The sequence below is a fragment of the Solanum dulcamara genome, chromosome 3 (genome assembly GCF_947179165.1).
Source record: "Solanum dulcamara chromosome 3, daSolDulc1.2, whole genome shotgun sequence".
Taxonomy (NCBI): Eukaryota; Viridiplantae; Streptophyta; class Magnoliopsida; order Solanales; family Solanaceae; genus Solanum; species Solanum dulcamara.
The window spans coordinates 2965355-2980963 of NC_077239.1; the positions used below are offsets into that span (position 1 = coordinate 2965355).

The window sequence follows — 15609 nt, forward strand, 5'->3', positions numbered from 1 at the left end:
ATTTAAACGTGTTTTTATATCATTACTATTTTTGTTTGGCTATTTTACGAAGAAAATTCAAAATTTTGAAAAATAATGTTACTTTTTCAAAAGAAATCTCAAGCAACTAATTTTGGATTAATTTTATACTTTATAATGATTAACTCAACTCAACTGCAAAATCTAATGTGTAATTTTCTATAATGCAAACTATCTTTTTTTATTTTTCACTTAGTGTTCAATACTCACTTTAGTGTTCAATACTTACTTGACTAACGTTAATTTCAGGTTGGTACCAAATAATATACTCTCTATCAAAAGCGACTTCATTTCAAATCGTTGTTGATTAAGGATGAAGGAGTGTATGTAGAAAGCACTAGTGGTCACTTGTTTATGTCAAAATGAAGAAAATCATATTGAAATTGTAAATCACAACAATATTCATCCTACAAAAAAAGAACACATAAATTACATTCATCCTGCTAGTTTCCCCAGCCAAACATACCTAGAGGGAAAGATGACAGAATTCCTGTTTGAAAAGCACATACTGGAAAAATATGACCCCAATTACAAACATAACTGGATAATACATTGTCTTTTTTTTCAAACATAAATCACAACCATTTGAATTCTTGATGAGGCAGCAGCAATGGCCCGTTGTGGCGAGACATATTCATCGCCATGCTTCTACCCTTTCTGTTGTCGAATTCAACCTATCGATGATTCTGACCTCCTTGCCTTTCTCTAGATTCCCAGCTATATGAACTATCGGCCATTCAATCATTTTCTTCGATCCTTTCTGACTAGAACTACTCGAATGCACGCTTTTAGTCCTTCGGATTTTAGGTTGACTTCTTCCACTTGCTAAATTGATGTTACCAGATCCAAGCTCATCCTTTGTGCTGTCTGGCAGGTTTGAGATTTCACTGAGACAATCAACGAACGCATGTTCCTCCAGAACGTTCTCTATGGTACACGGTAATTCATGGGACTCATTCTCGACTATAATCTCTCCGAGGGTAGAATTAGCAGCACCACTTGAGGGTCGTCCTTTGGATATAAGGATATCCTCCTCGATCTCGTTAGACTTCTGAACTATTGGCTGTGAAGCACTATGATGTCCATTTTCATCGAATGGCTCCAGTTCTGGTGCAGGACCAGCTTCTACAGCAGATTCTTCTCGGTCTTTCAAAGTCCGGAGAATTAGAGTCTTGAGAAAGTTCATAACTTGAACCGCGTACATCAAAGCAGTCAATGGATCTGCCATCTGCAGGCAGAAAAAAGTTCACCATTTGTTAGTCAAAGAAAACACTTGCTGCATTCTAATGATTGAACTATTGTAAGTTTCATTGTCATGTTTAGCTTGCTGTCTATGAAATGGAAATTGTACTCTTAATATAGGAAATATCACAACCACGACGACTTTCCTAACAAATGTGCAACCCCCAACACTTACCCACACCCGAAAATAAGAAAAGGGAAAAGAGATGCAATAGGAGCAACAATATGATTCCTTCATGTTTCTTTCAAATTGCATGGAAACTTCGACCTACCTGTGTCATATTTGGAGCAAACACCATAGCAATATTACGTGCATTCATTTTGTTAAAACTTTCCAGTTGAGCAACATCAGCCATCAAGTTAATAGCCCAATCTAATAGAGCAGCTTCAGTCGGTGGAAGAAGTCTCACGAGCTGCACACACTCTTCTTCTGATTGAGCACGCATAATTTCCTCTGGCGAGAGAGAGTCCAAAACTCCCGTTGGCAATTCTCTGAACCAAGCCTATAAAAGTATCATCACTTTACGTCAATTACCACATACAGATGAAATGAAAAATTAAACCAGCCATAAAATGCATAGGGATAACAAAAATCGATGTCAAGGAACTAATAGAACTACCTCCTACCCCTGTCCAAATAGGGAGAGGAGAGAAAACTCTTTGAACTTGATCAGAACATAACAATGTACCTTCATCAATGAAGAAGATTAGAACTTCAATTCAAGTTCAAATGCAATTTAGTGGAAGTATACTTTCTCCAAAATGAGATATTTCACCTAAATAGCTGATATGAATAGATATTGATCACTTGCAATCCGGGCAAATAATTTCCTCTCAACAATTACCCAAAAATGTCGAATGAAATCTATGTCGCCCTAAATCTTCAAAAATATCGCAAGTGCGTGGCAGATCCTCCAAAAATAATGCAATTTTGGAGGATCCGACATGGGAATGGCAGCATTTTTGGAGTGAGCAACATAGAATGAAACATATTCGGAGAGCAAGGTGCAGAATATCACCTTTATAAGACCTGCTAAGCAATGGACGTCAATGTTTTCTGGAATAATTCCCCTATTTAGTTGCTCCCTCACAAATTCTTCTTGGCCATTTTCGGCATTGATCCTGAAGATCCCTTCAGCCTGCAAGTCAATAAACTCATTTTCATCATTGAAAAGTAATACTTACAGAACTTCTAGAGATCACACAAATCAGTGATAGATGCCTAGTCAAACATTTATTTAATCAGCATGAGGGAGATTAAAGATTTGGTGAATCCACACCTGCAAGCCACCTTGAGCGTATAAGCGCCCTTGCATCATCAGAAGGATTGTGGGGACACTATTTCCTCGAGAGTCAAATGAAAGCTGCATGCAATCTGTCGAAACTCCAAAGACTCTTGTACTGCAGAAAACAACACCAACATCAATTAGAAGAGCGTGACATTTTTTGACTAGACAATAATCTGAACAAGTCGTGATACACCATATAAAAGCTCGTAAAAAAGATAGGATCAAAAGTTACTAGAATACAAAAGAAATTACACAAAAGTAATGTGTCATCGAAAAACATGTAAGATATATGATATGGCTTTTCAGTACTAGGTTGGTATCAACTTAAACATTATGAAACAAAGTATTGGAATGAAACAGGCACATACGAAGTCAAAAGATATAGAGGATTCACATCGCCTTACCCCACTATTTTGGACTGTAAATATTTATTATTGTAACAATTATAAACCAACAGCTTGTTAGGTGAACAAAGAGAACAACATTTTCTTTTCTTTTTTTCACTTTTCATTTTCTTTTACTATGTTGAAGGATAACATATTCCCACAGCAGTATGAGAAGACTGTCTCGTGAACATAATAAAAGGCCTATACTTCATTTTCTTCAAATCTTGATCATATATCCCGAAACTTCCAAAGCAACTGCCATTTTTAAATGTTCAAAGAAATTTCTTAATTACAAGAGTAATTATACTAAGCTTTCACTATGTTTCTTTGCACCCTTTTCTGAACCATTTTCACACACACACACATATATATAGCCAATGTGTAATAAATTTCTACATTACTGAATGAAAAGTATGCTTAAAATCCAGTTTTTTTCCCAACCTAATAAAAATAGTCAATTTTTGGTAAGTGTAATCATCATGAAGAAAGGAAAAATCCATCTTGAAGCAAAAGAACACATTACTTTCGACCTAATCAGAGGTTGGTAAGGGAGACAATGATGCACCATTAATCATCAATCCATGGATATATTAATCAATTATTTATGCATTCCACTGCATAAATTATTAGCTTTCCCAGAATAATTTAAACCACAATTATATGTTCTTCTCCTTGTTTCATGAGCATATGCTGGACAAGGCAGTCAAAATCCTAAACAACTAACAAGATAACTAAAAGAAGCCAACAGCCCTTCTTCAACTCACCAGAAAGAGAAAAAGAACAAAAAGATATAACTTGAATAATAACAATAATGAAAGATGGAATTCCTCAAAAAATCATATTCTACTACTCCCTCCAGCCCAAAATAGTTGTCCCATTAAGCTTCTCAAGATTCAAACTACATGACCAACATTTTAAGATGTATTTTTCACCATAACGAATTGATACAAGAAAAGTTGCAACTAATAGTACTTTTAGTATAGTTTTCGAATATCTAAATTTAAAATTAAACTAATTCAGTTTAGCTCCGAAGATTGATCAAATTGGTTGTCGAGAAGCAAAACATGACATCTAGTTTGGGAGGGAGAGAGTATTTGAACGTTAAAATGTCATCAAAACCCAACAAAACTAGAAACACAGACAAGCGAAAACCAAAAGAATAATAATAGTAATAAAGTAACATCAAGCACATATTCTAGGCCATGAATGATTTAGAACAAACAACAACTACTATGTCTCAGTCCCAATCAAGTTGGGGGTCAGCTATATGAACATCCACTTACAACAACAACAACAACAACAACAACAACCCAGTGAAATCCCACACCATGGGGTCTGGGGAGGGTAGAATGTACGCAGACCTTACTCCTACCAAGGTAGGACGGCTGTTTCCTGGAGACCCTCGGCTCAGTAAAAGCATAAATGCATAAAAAATGTTAGATAAGAATAGAAAACTAAAAGCTTTATGAGAAAAACAACAAACAAATAACGAATAGATAACAAATAAATAAAGACTAATAACAAATAACGATTAAATAAATAATTAATAAATATATGAACATCCACTTGTTCGTTTAAATTCATTTCATATCATCATTATACTCTCTATGTTTCAATTTATTCGTCTTACTTTCCTTTTTAATCCGTTTCAGAAAGAATTGATTTTTTGTCAACTCTTTAATCCCAAATTTCTACCGGACATGTTTAGGACCACAATATTAACGGACATTTTGATACATTATATATATTATTTAGTTTAAGACCACAAGATTCAAAGTTGTCTTTACTTTCCTAAAATTTGTGTCAGGTCAAAACCAAACAAACAAATTGGAACAGAGAGGATAGTAATAAAGGAACACAAAGCACATATCCTAAGTTATGAATGATTTAGAACAAACAACAACAACTACGACTCAGTTCCAATCAAGTTAGAGTTGGCTATATGAATATCTACTTCTTTATTTAAGCTCATTTCATATCACCATCATACTAAATAAAACAAAAGTGACTGATTTAGAGCAAAACCCCCCACCAAGAACAAAAATGAAGAAAAGTACTTTAAAAGAAAAGAAAAAAGATTAAACCTGGCACTGGGGGGTCTTCTAGGGACTTCAGGTTCAAACTCAACAGGAAGTCCTAGAAATCCATTAAACCTATCAAAAGTGACATGAGCAACATGTCTAACATTACTAGGCCAACTAATCTCCATTGATGAATTAGCAGAACCAGAACCAGAACTAGAACTAAAACCAGAACAAGAAGAAGAAAGCAGCTCTTCAACACCAACACCACTGAGAATATCAAAATTGCTCTTACAAGCAACCAAAGATTTCCTAAAACCAGTTAAACAAAGTGTTAACAAAGACAGCTGATCTCCCCCTTCTTCTCTTTCTCTCCTTTTTCTCTCTCTTTTTCTACCAGAAATACTAACTCCTCTTACTTGTACCTCAGTATTATTTTCCCCTCTGTATACATCTACAACAGAATACAAATTGGGTCCACTAATTAGACTCTCTTGGTGAGACCCATCATTATCTCTAGGTACTAAACAAGGTAGTATACTAATGGAGCTTGCAGATGAAGGTAACTCATGTTGGGGTTGTATAATTTCAGTCATTTTCAAGAAACCCACAAAAAAAAGATTGGATTTTTTTGTTGGGTTTTAATGGTAGAACCAATCAAGAAAAGTTCCTACCTTATAATTTCAGTCATTTTCAAGAAAACCACAAAAAAAATCCTTTTTTTAATTTAAATATTGGATTTTTTTCGGTGGGTTTTAATTGTAGAACAAGAAGCAAGAAAAGTTTGGTGGACACTTTTAAAGAAAATTTACAACAACTTGTGTAAACCTCTTTATGATAGTTTGGTAGATTAGTAGACTAGAGAGAAAGAGAGGGGGAGTTTGAGTAGAGTTGGATTCAAGCAAAGGTTGGTTTTTGGAAGGTGAGATATTAATATCATCATCACTTTCAATACATGACACTTTTTTTTTCTCCCTATTTTATGGAAGTACTTCAATTCTTTATATGAAAAGCTCTATAGGGAAGTAGTGAGAATTTAGTAGAGAAACTATAGAAAGAAGGGGATTAGTTTATTATAGAGCTTCTTGTTTTGGAATCAAAAACTTTAATTTTTTTAATGTTATGGAGAAGCAAAAAGGGAATAGAAGGCTAAGCTTAGCTGGATTTGGCTCCTCTACCATGGCACTTTCTAGATGTTTTCCTCTTTATAAATGTCTATAGGATCCTAATTGATACTATATGATATTAAATAGGAGTTATAGTGAAGTGGTAAGTAATTTTTTATTTTTAGTTAGAAATTTTGAATTTGAATTTAATTTTGGAGTTATTTTTATTAGAAGATGTTTATAAATTTCTGTAGAATAGGATCCTAATTGATATTATATGATATTAAATAGGAGTTACAGTGGAGTAGTAAGTAATTTTTTATTTTTAGTTAGAAATTTGAATTTGAATTTAATTTTGGAGTCACTTTTTTTAGAAGGTGTTTATAAATTTCTGTGGAATATTAATTGATATAATAATAAATAAGAATCGCGATGAAATAACAAGTAATTCTGTATTTTTATTCATAAATCTCGAATCTAGTCATGAAGTCACTTTTGTTAAAAGATGTTTATATTAATTGATATGATAATAAATAAAGTTTAAGTAGAGTAGTAAGTGATCTTTTATTTTTAGTCAAAAACCTCGAATTCAAATCTAATCTTGAAGTCACTTTTATTAAAAGGCGTTTATAAATTTCTGCAGGCTGAATCACCTCCTTTTCGGGGAGAGCTAATGCTTGTTGGGTATTTTGGTTTGACACTGCTTCACACCCTCAAAATATTAATTGCTATAATAATAAATAAGAGTCGCGATGAAGTAGCAAGCAATCCTACATTTTTAGTCAAAAATCTCAAATTCGAAACTGATCATGGAGTCACTTTTGTTAGAAGATGTTTATATTAATTGGTATGATGATAAATAAAATCGCAGTTGAGTAGTAAGTAATCCTTTATTTTTAGTCAAAACCTCAAATTCAAATCTAATCTTGAAGTCACTTTTATTAAAATGTGTTTATAAATTTTCTATAACATATTAATTGATAATAATAAATAAGAGTCGCGATGGAGTAGTAAGTAATCTTATATTTTTAGTCAAAAATTTCGAATTTGAATTTGGTCATGGAGTCACTCTTGTTAGAAGGTGTTTATATTAATTGGTATGATAATAAATAAAGTCGAAGTAGAGTAACAAGCAATCCTTTATTTCTAGTCAAAAACTTCAAATTCAAAACTAATCGTAGAGTCACTTTTATTAAGAGGTATTTATAAATTTCTATAGGATACTAATTGATTATAATAATAAATAAGAGTCATGGTGAAAAAGTAAATAATTCTTTATTATTGATCAAAAATCTCGAATTCGAATCTGGTCATGAAGTCACTTTTCTTAGAAAATATTTATAAATATACATAGGATACTAATTGATCTAATAATAAACAAGAGTCGCAATAGAGTAGTGGATGATTTTTTTAAAATTTTAGTTAAAAATCTCAAATTCAAATTTGATTATGGAGTCACTTTTGTTAGAAGGTATTTATACATTTCTATATAGGATATTGATTGATACAATATTAAATAAGAGACGCGGTATAATAGCAAGTAATCCTCCATCTTTAGTTAACAATCTTGAATTTGAATATAATTATGGAGTCACTTTTATTAGAACGTGTTCATAAAATTTTATAGGATACTAATTATATGATAATAAATAAGAGTCGTGGTAGAGTAGTAAGTAATCTTTTATTTTTACTTGAAAATATGAAATTTGAATTTGATTATGAAGTCACTTTTGTTAGAAGGTTGTTATAAAAAAATTTAGGATACTAATTTATATGATGATAAATAAGTATCATAGTGAAATAGTAAGCAATTCTTTATTTTTGATCAAAAATCTCGAATTTGAATTTGATCATGAAATCGCTTTTGTTAGAAGGTATTTATAAATTTCTATAGGATACTAATGGGTAAAATAATAAACAAGTATCGCGGTGAAATAGTAAATAACCCTTTATCATAAATCTCGAATTTAAATCTGATCATGGAATCACTTTTGTTAGAAAGCATTCTACTTCCTCTGCAAGAGTTTGGTGCAAATTAAATTTTTCTGGCGGCGTCAATATTAATATTGAATATCTAATGAAAAATTTAAAAAAATATATAATATGTATTTTTCAATTAATGTGAAGGATTTTGGAGTATGGGGATCAGAATATTTAATTGATTGTGAATTAGGTATAGATTTTTCAATTATTTTTAAACAAAATTTATACGAAAAGTACTACTCAATTTGTCTCGAAATACTTGACATTTTTAGCTCCTTGAAATTCAAACTATATGAAATTTGTTCAACAATTTATTATACATATTTCACCATATTAATACGAGAAAATTTACAATTTATATTTTTTTCTATAGTTTTTGAAATATTTTAGCTTTAAAAATTAGTCAAATTGACTCTCTCAAAACAAAACGTAACAAATCATATATCATTAATATAATTAGCCTTGAAATTTAGTCTAATTAATTCTCTATAATTTATTTTAACTTCAAAAATTAATCAACTCAACTCACTAGAACCAAAACTTGGCTAATCACATGACTTGCACTGTTTTATTAAAGGGACTGAGCGTATAATGATGAAGAATTAATATTCCTAATCATGTAAAGATCTTATCTACTCTATAGTACTTCTTTATTTCTTTTGCAGGTCATATTAATATCTTTAGTTGAATTATTAATGGTTTATTTATTATTTTGGTATAAAGGAAACCTTTAATTTAATGTACTAAAGAATAATGACAACTTGTATTTTTGTAGGAAGGTACCTGGTTCTGTTAAGGTAGTTGCAGATCCAAGGAACAATAATATTTTAATGTCTTCAACACATGAGCCTGATCCGAGTGGTGGAATCAAAATTTTTACTTAAAAAAATTAGAATATAAAAAAAATTAAATATACAAAAGAAATTTAAAAGAGCTTAATATTTATTTTATATACATAATTTTTTTTATTATAAATATATATTATAATTTTTGAAGATAGATTCGAATGAATCCCTATGCCCCTAGCTCCGCCCTTGTCCATGCCTAATATATTTGTTCTTGGATTAGTTTTTTTTCCTTCTTTTTTTTGTTTGTTAGTTATTTTTTTACTATAAAATAATACAATAATTATTATTTTTGGTCAAAAATCTCGAATTTAAATATGGTCATAAAATCACTTATGTTAGAAAGTATTTATAAATTTACATAGGATACTAATCGATCTAATAATAAATAGGAGTCGCAATGAGGTAGTAAGTAATTTTTTAAAATTTTTAGCTAGGAATTTCGATCGAATCTGATCATGAAGTCACTTGTATTATAAGGTGTTTTATAAATTTCTATAGAATATTAATTGATATAATAATAAATAAAAATAGCAGTGACATAGTAAATAATTTTTTATTTTTAATCAGAAATTTTAAATTTGAATCAAGTCATAGAATCACTTTGTTAGAAGGTGTTTATTCTAATTGATATGATAATAAATAAGAATAATGATGGAATAGTAAGTAATTCTTTATTTTTTAAAAATTATTTTTTACTACAAAATAATGCAGCAATTATCAGACAACTAATAATAGATATCTAATAAGGAACTGTAATATCAAAGACACATTCATACATAGACTTTACAATAGACATCTCTTACATTTGTGAAAATTCTAATTAAACATTCACTTATGCATACTTATCCTTTTCTTTACTATTCAACCTATGATTTAGGTTCTGATTAATTTAAATTTATACTGAAAAATATTATTTTGAAGTAAATTATTCATTATTAAATATAATTCGATTTTTAAAATTTGAACACGAAATATCTGATTAAAAATGAAAGAATATTTTCACCTCGATTATCATACTTATCCATTTGCAAACCAAGAAAAACAATCAAAGTGTGACACATACCCTTTCACTTGGGGGTGGGTAAGATGTGACCTTTTATTTTATGAATTTTAAATTGGAGAATGATTTAGCTTACCAAAAAGACTTGTAACTTTCAATTGTGTCATCAATGAAATGTGTCAAAACTCAAGAAATATGACAATTCATAACAAAGTCATATTGTAGTTAACCATTCAATGCACTTGTATTTTTATCTTCCTTGGAAAGGAATGGAGTACAACTTCACTAGTTTAACTATTTGACATTAGAAAATCACTAATTCGATTAATTAAATTTTTCATCATATATGACTTATCTAAGGTCTAAGGGGTCGGAAAACACTTATTATTAGAATTTTTTATTTTTAAAGTTCAAATTTCTAATGTAATATAATTAAAGATGAAAAAAATTCATTCGTCTCACTACATCTCTTGATGATCTGTTCTAATAGTCTCTTTAGCATCATTTCACTTTATGTAATTACAAATGCCTGTAGAATCTATTTAAGGGGGTCTAGAAGAATTTTAGTAGCTTAGTTGGTTGCCTACATGAATTTTTACCTTGTTCGTGAGGGTTCGATTTCCCACATTATAATTCCTCCGCTCCCAATTTTTAATTTTTTTTTAAGGGGTCTGACTTACACAAAAATTTATTCTTAAAATTTGAATTGATACCCCTAAATAAGGGTAGAGAAAATTTATTTTTTTGACATACTCGTTGTCTTATATTTGACTTTTTTTATTTTTAAAGAAAACAATATAAGTAGTCTGTGTAAAAGTGTTTTACCCTCCAATACATGTGAAATGACTTAATTGTCCCCGTTCTGTCTAAAAATTATTTTCCTTTATTTATTTCTTACTACTTACCATAAAAGTAGAAAAAGGGAACACTTATTTTTACAGCACTTTTTTTCAGGACTCAAAAACACAAAAAAATTAGGTGACTGTCTAATTATGTCTATTAAAAGTTGAATCCACTCGTGGTAGACATAATTAATGACCTTAATTCGTGGTTAAATTAGGTGAATTTGGTCTAATTATGTCTTCAATTATTAATTAACTTCTCTAAACCCTATCCTCTTTTGCTCTTGAAAAAAAAAAACACTATCACGATGTTTACATCAAAACATGTCTTTTGCTATCTCAAAATTTGAAAAATCGTTTCAACTAATTTGATTTTCACAAACTACCAACAATTTCATAAACTTCAATTCAAGTAACTTATGATTGAAATATTTTTTTATTATCTCACCGAGGAATTTGATGGGACGGCTGGATCCATCCATCAAAAAACCGTGGATTTATGTTCAAATTTTCAGAGTGATGAACTAGTCTAATGAGTGAGTTTCAAATACAGAATAATATATTTAATATAAAATGAATGAGTTTCAAATACTGAATAATTAAATATAAACTTCTAACTTGAGTTCGAGTTGTAGACTATAGTTATTTCACTTTTAATTTATTGTATATTTTTTTTAATCGTAACTTATAATGTCTTTTTCTTTTTTTGTTTCTTATTAGATATCGACACTCGTATTGATCGAATTTATTAGTAACTTAGCTTACAGTAAATTAATTTATTCAAAGAAAAATTTTATAAGCTCTATGTATACCAAATTCAAAGAGACAGAGACAGAGAAAAACATGGAAAAAGATACATAAAAAGATGATACAACGGAAGAAAAGTTTTTTTTTTTTTTTTTTTGGGTTTTAGAAATAGAATAATAATTTGCACTTTTTATGTTTACAATATTCACTACTCAAATTCAAATTAATCATAGCGGTGGACCCCAAAAATAAAGTGATTTTTATATTTTGTTTTACTTGACATTATTTTTTAGTAATTTGTTTTAAAAAAAGAAGATATATTTTATATTTGAAAATAATTTTCTTTAAAATTTTTATTTCATTTATAATTTCATGCTTTTATATTTAAAAATAATTTTATTTTAAATGTTAAATTTAGTTTAAAAAAATGAAAGCCACTAATAGTGATGGAGAAAATGTACGCTCGGACAAGTGGGGAATGTTGGGGTGAACCAGAAAAGTTTGGGTAGAGCCGGATCTTTTGAAGGATTAGGTTTTAAACTTCACCATTCCTTTCGTGGGAATACAATTCTAGTAGAACGAGAATCATGAGATCTCGTAGAGGCTGATGTAGAGTACATATAACATGTTCATTCAAACAATGAGTTAATTACTAAAAACTTTAAAGATTGAGTCCATAAAGCTTAAATCTCAGATATGTCTTTGAAGTTTCGGGTTCAAATTTCAGCAGAGGTAAAATAATACCAGATCATTTCTTCCTATTCATACAAATTTTGATGTTCAAGTCACCCAATACCTGTATAGGAAGACGCAAATGGATATAAACACCATGATTATTAAAAAAAATAATTAAAAATAATATCAAAAGGTGGATTAACGGTCTTTGGCCCAATGACCAATTGTACAAAATTTCTTTTGGACCAAAAGAACCTCTTTATATTATTCAACAAATATTGCCTTTTTTCTTTTAGTATACTTTGTTTTTGCAACGGGATGTAAACTGTAAAGTCATAAGCAATATGCTATCTATAAATTAAAATCATATTTTAAAATGTTGTGTTCAGTCAAACACGATCACGTAGAATAAAAAATAAATGAACTAATAACTAAGATTTAGATACAAAGAAAAAATATTAGTCATAGTTGGAGATAAATTAGTAAGGAAAAATTACGTAACTACACGACTTAAACCGTTTGATTTAATTACAAAATCCCTTTTTTCTTTCTCTCTCTTAACCTTCGGATACATCACTTTCTAATGTATCTAGTTTATAGTTATGACAACTTTCATTATGTTTTGGTACCTGATACATACAACTTATGTATATTTTGCTATGTATCGGAAGACTGAAAAAATCCAGGATTATTGTATTTTGGGAAATTTGGGGGATAAGATGTAATTAGTGTTCAAATTGTTGGGGTTTTTGTACTTTGTACTTTGTATTAAATTAAAGTATACTTTACCTAAATTCCATAATGGAAAAGTCTAATTACTATACATCCCTCATCGTACCAAAATTACCCGATTTCCCCTTTTTTTAGTTTTGCTGATACATTAGTTATGTATCTGATACATCAATTTTAGCTGTAGAATAGTTAATGCAGATCATATATTTATGGATAGTATCTTAATATAAGGTATGATTGGTTCTTTAAATCAATTACTGATCTAATTAATGGGATTAATTGATTAAAAAAAGCAACGGTTGTGTACATGAACATTCAAGCCAAAAAACAGAGCATCAATTCAAATCAAAGTCGATTTTAATTTTTTTTCAGTTTTGCTGATACATTAGTTATGTATCTGATACACCATCTTTAACTGTAGAATAGTTAATACATATCAGCTATTTATGGATAGTATCTTAATATAAGGTATGATTGGTTCTTTAAATGAATTACTGATCTAATTAATGGGATTAATTTATTAAAAAAAGCAACGGTTATGTTCATGAAGATTCAAGCAAAAAAACAGAGCATCGTCTCGAATGGAAAAAACAGAGCATCAATTCAAACCAAAGTCGATTTCAATTTTTTTTCCAATTTTGCCGATACATAAGTTATGTATCTGATGCATCAACTTTAACTATAGAATAGTTAATGCACATCACCTATTTATGGATAGTATCTTAATATAAGGTATGATTGGTTCTTTAAATGAATTACTGATCTAATTAATGGAATTAATTTGTTAAAAAAAGCAACGGTTATGTTCATGAAAATTCAAGCCAAAAAATAGAGTATCGTCTTGAATGGAAAATACAGAGCATCAATTCAAACAAAAAGTCGATTTTGATTTTTTTTCCAGTTTTGCCGATACATAAGTTATGTATCTGATACATCAAGGGGTGAGACGAGATCTTCTTGATGACGTACATCATTTTCTGCATTGACATAAAAAATGATTAAATACAACGTGAACTTTATACATAAATACGATGTATCAGACGCATTAAAATATTTGATACATGAGAATCTGATACATACAGAAGATGTGTCAGAAGCAGTAAGGCTTCATAAATTATAATCTGATACATAAATGTAGATGTATCAGAATCATTAAAACTTGATACAATAGAAACTGACACCTAGACATGATGTATCAGAAGTAGTAAATCTTCAGAAAAAATGACATTTAAAAAAAATACTATGTATCAGAAGCGTTAACGCTTGATACATGAGAATCTGATACATAAATAATATGTATCAGAGTCAAAAAATCTTCATAAAAACGGCATTAAAAAAAACTTAATTGAACCATACCTTTGGGAGATTAGGACATGTTGTAACCCCTTCAATCTTGTTCTCTAGTTCTTTGGGTGCATGTTTAACTGGAGCTTTCGACTTCAATTTCTCACGTAGCTTATCCATCACTGCTGGATCGTTACGATGTTTGGATGTAACCTCGTCATAACCTTCCCAAGATGAATCAGAACCAGGTGAAACAAGAATTCTTTGATTTTTATTCAATTGTGTGAGACCATGAACGGATTCCATATGTATCATTGAAGATATGAGTTAAAAAAACAGAAAGATTTACAGGAGAAAGCAAAGGATACCAATTTTAGAAGATTTTTCAAAGATTTACAGAAGAAATCAGACGATACAAATTTTAGGAGAAATCAGATTGAATGAGGATGAAGTGAGATTTCAGATAAGGAAAAACTTAAATATACCTTAGTTAGAACCTTGAAATTGAGTAACAGATGTACTTATAAATTCAAAATCTCAAAAACTGATGAAGAGGAACGAATTTAGGCGAGGATTTAGGGAGGAAGAGTGATGTATCAGTGAGGGAGAGAGAGTTAAAGGAAAAAGAGGGATTTTGGATATTTTTTGGTTTAATAGGGAATACAAGTAAATATGGTATTAAAATATGTGTAAAAGGGTAATTTTTCCCAAATTAAAAGAAGAAGAAGAAATTTGGGCCAAATCATTTTTTCTGGTCTGTTAAATTAGAGAAGTCCAAAACCTGCTGAATCTCTAGAGTCCAAGTTCATTAAGCCCAGTAGCCCAATTTAGCAGCCCATTTACTCGTTGACCCATTAAAATCCCAAACTAATTAAAGAATGAAAAAATTACGCGAATAAACAAACATATACTAGTTAATTAGTTAATATAATTATAGTTTAGCTAATTTATAATTCATCACTAACATTTCGCATTAATTACGGTTCGAGTTTGTATAATTCGCACGTTTGTATAATTCAAAATTTGTATAACTTTGTATAACGTAATTTTGTATAATATAATTTGGATAGCTGTTTAAAGTTTAGATGTTTGTGTTTTTGTAAATTCATTATTTCAAGTTTATACAGAATAGTTGAATTATACAAACGTACCCGCAAATTATACAAACAAAACAACTTAAATTATATCTACAATTTGTAAATATGCAAATTATAACTAAGGAGTCTTATTTAATTTATTATTATTTGCGAAATTTGCTCTTAAGGAATTGCGATAGAGGCTTGTGAAAAAGTTGACTCGACAACATTCTCAAGACTTCAAACAAGAAAAAATAATTATTCGTATGAAAGTCTTAATCAGAAGTTTCGGTTCGAACCCCAAAAATGAAATTATCTTTGATAAGAAGAATTTTATTTTTGGGGTGAGATTTTTCGGAC

The 15609-nt window shown here is 29.9% G+C and overlaps 1 protein-coding gene across 1 annotated transcript; it reads right to left on the reverse strand.

The window, feature by feature from the left end:
- Positions 1-366: 366 nt before the first annotated feature.
- On the reverse strand, positions 367-6149 carry LOC129882157 (rho GTPase-activating protein 5-like). Its single transcript, XM_055956333.1, has 5 exons — positions 5020-6149; positions 2541-2661; positions 2280-2399; positions 1533-1763; positions 367-1246 (listed from the first exon to the last, which is right to left on the reverse strand). The coding sequence occupies exons 1-5, from the start codon at positions 5550-5552 to the stop codon at positions 653-655; spliced, it is 1599 nt and encodes a 532-aa protein (XP_055812308.1). The 5' UTR covers positions 5553-6149; the 3' UTR covers positions 367-652.
- Positions 6150-15609: the final 9460 nt, after the last annotated feature.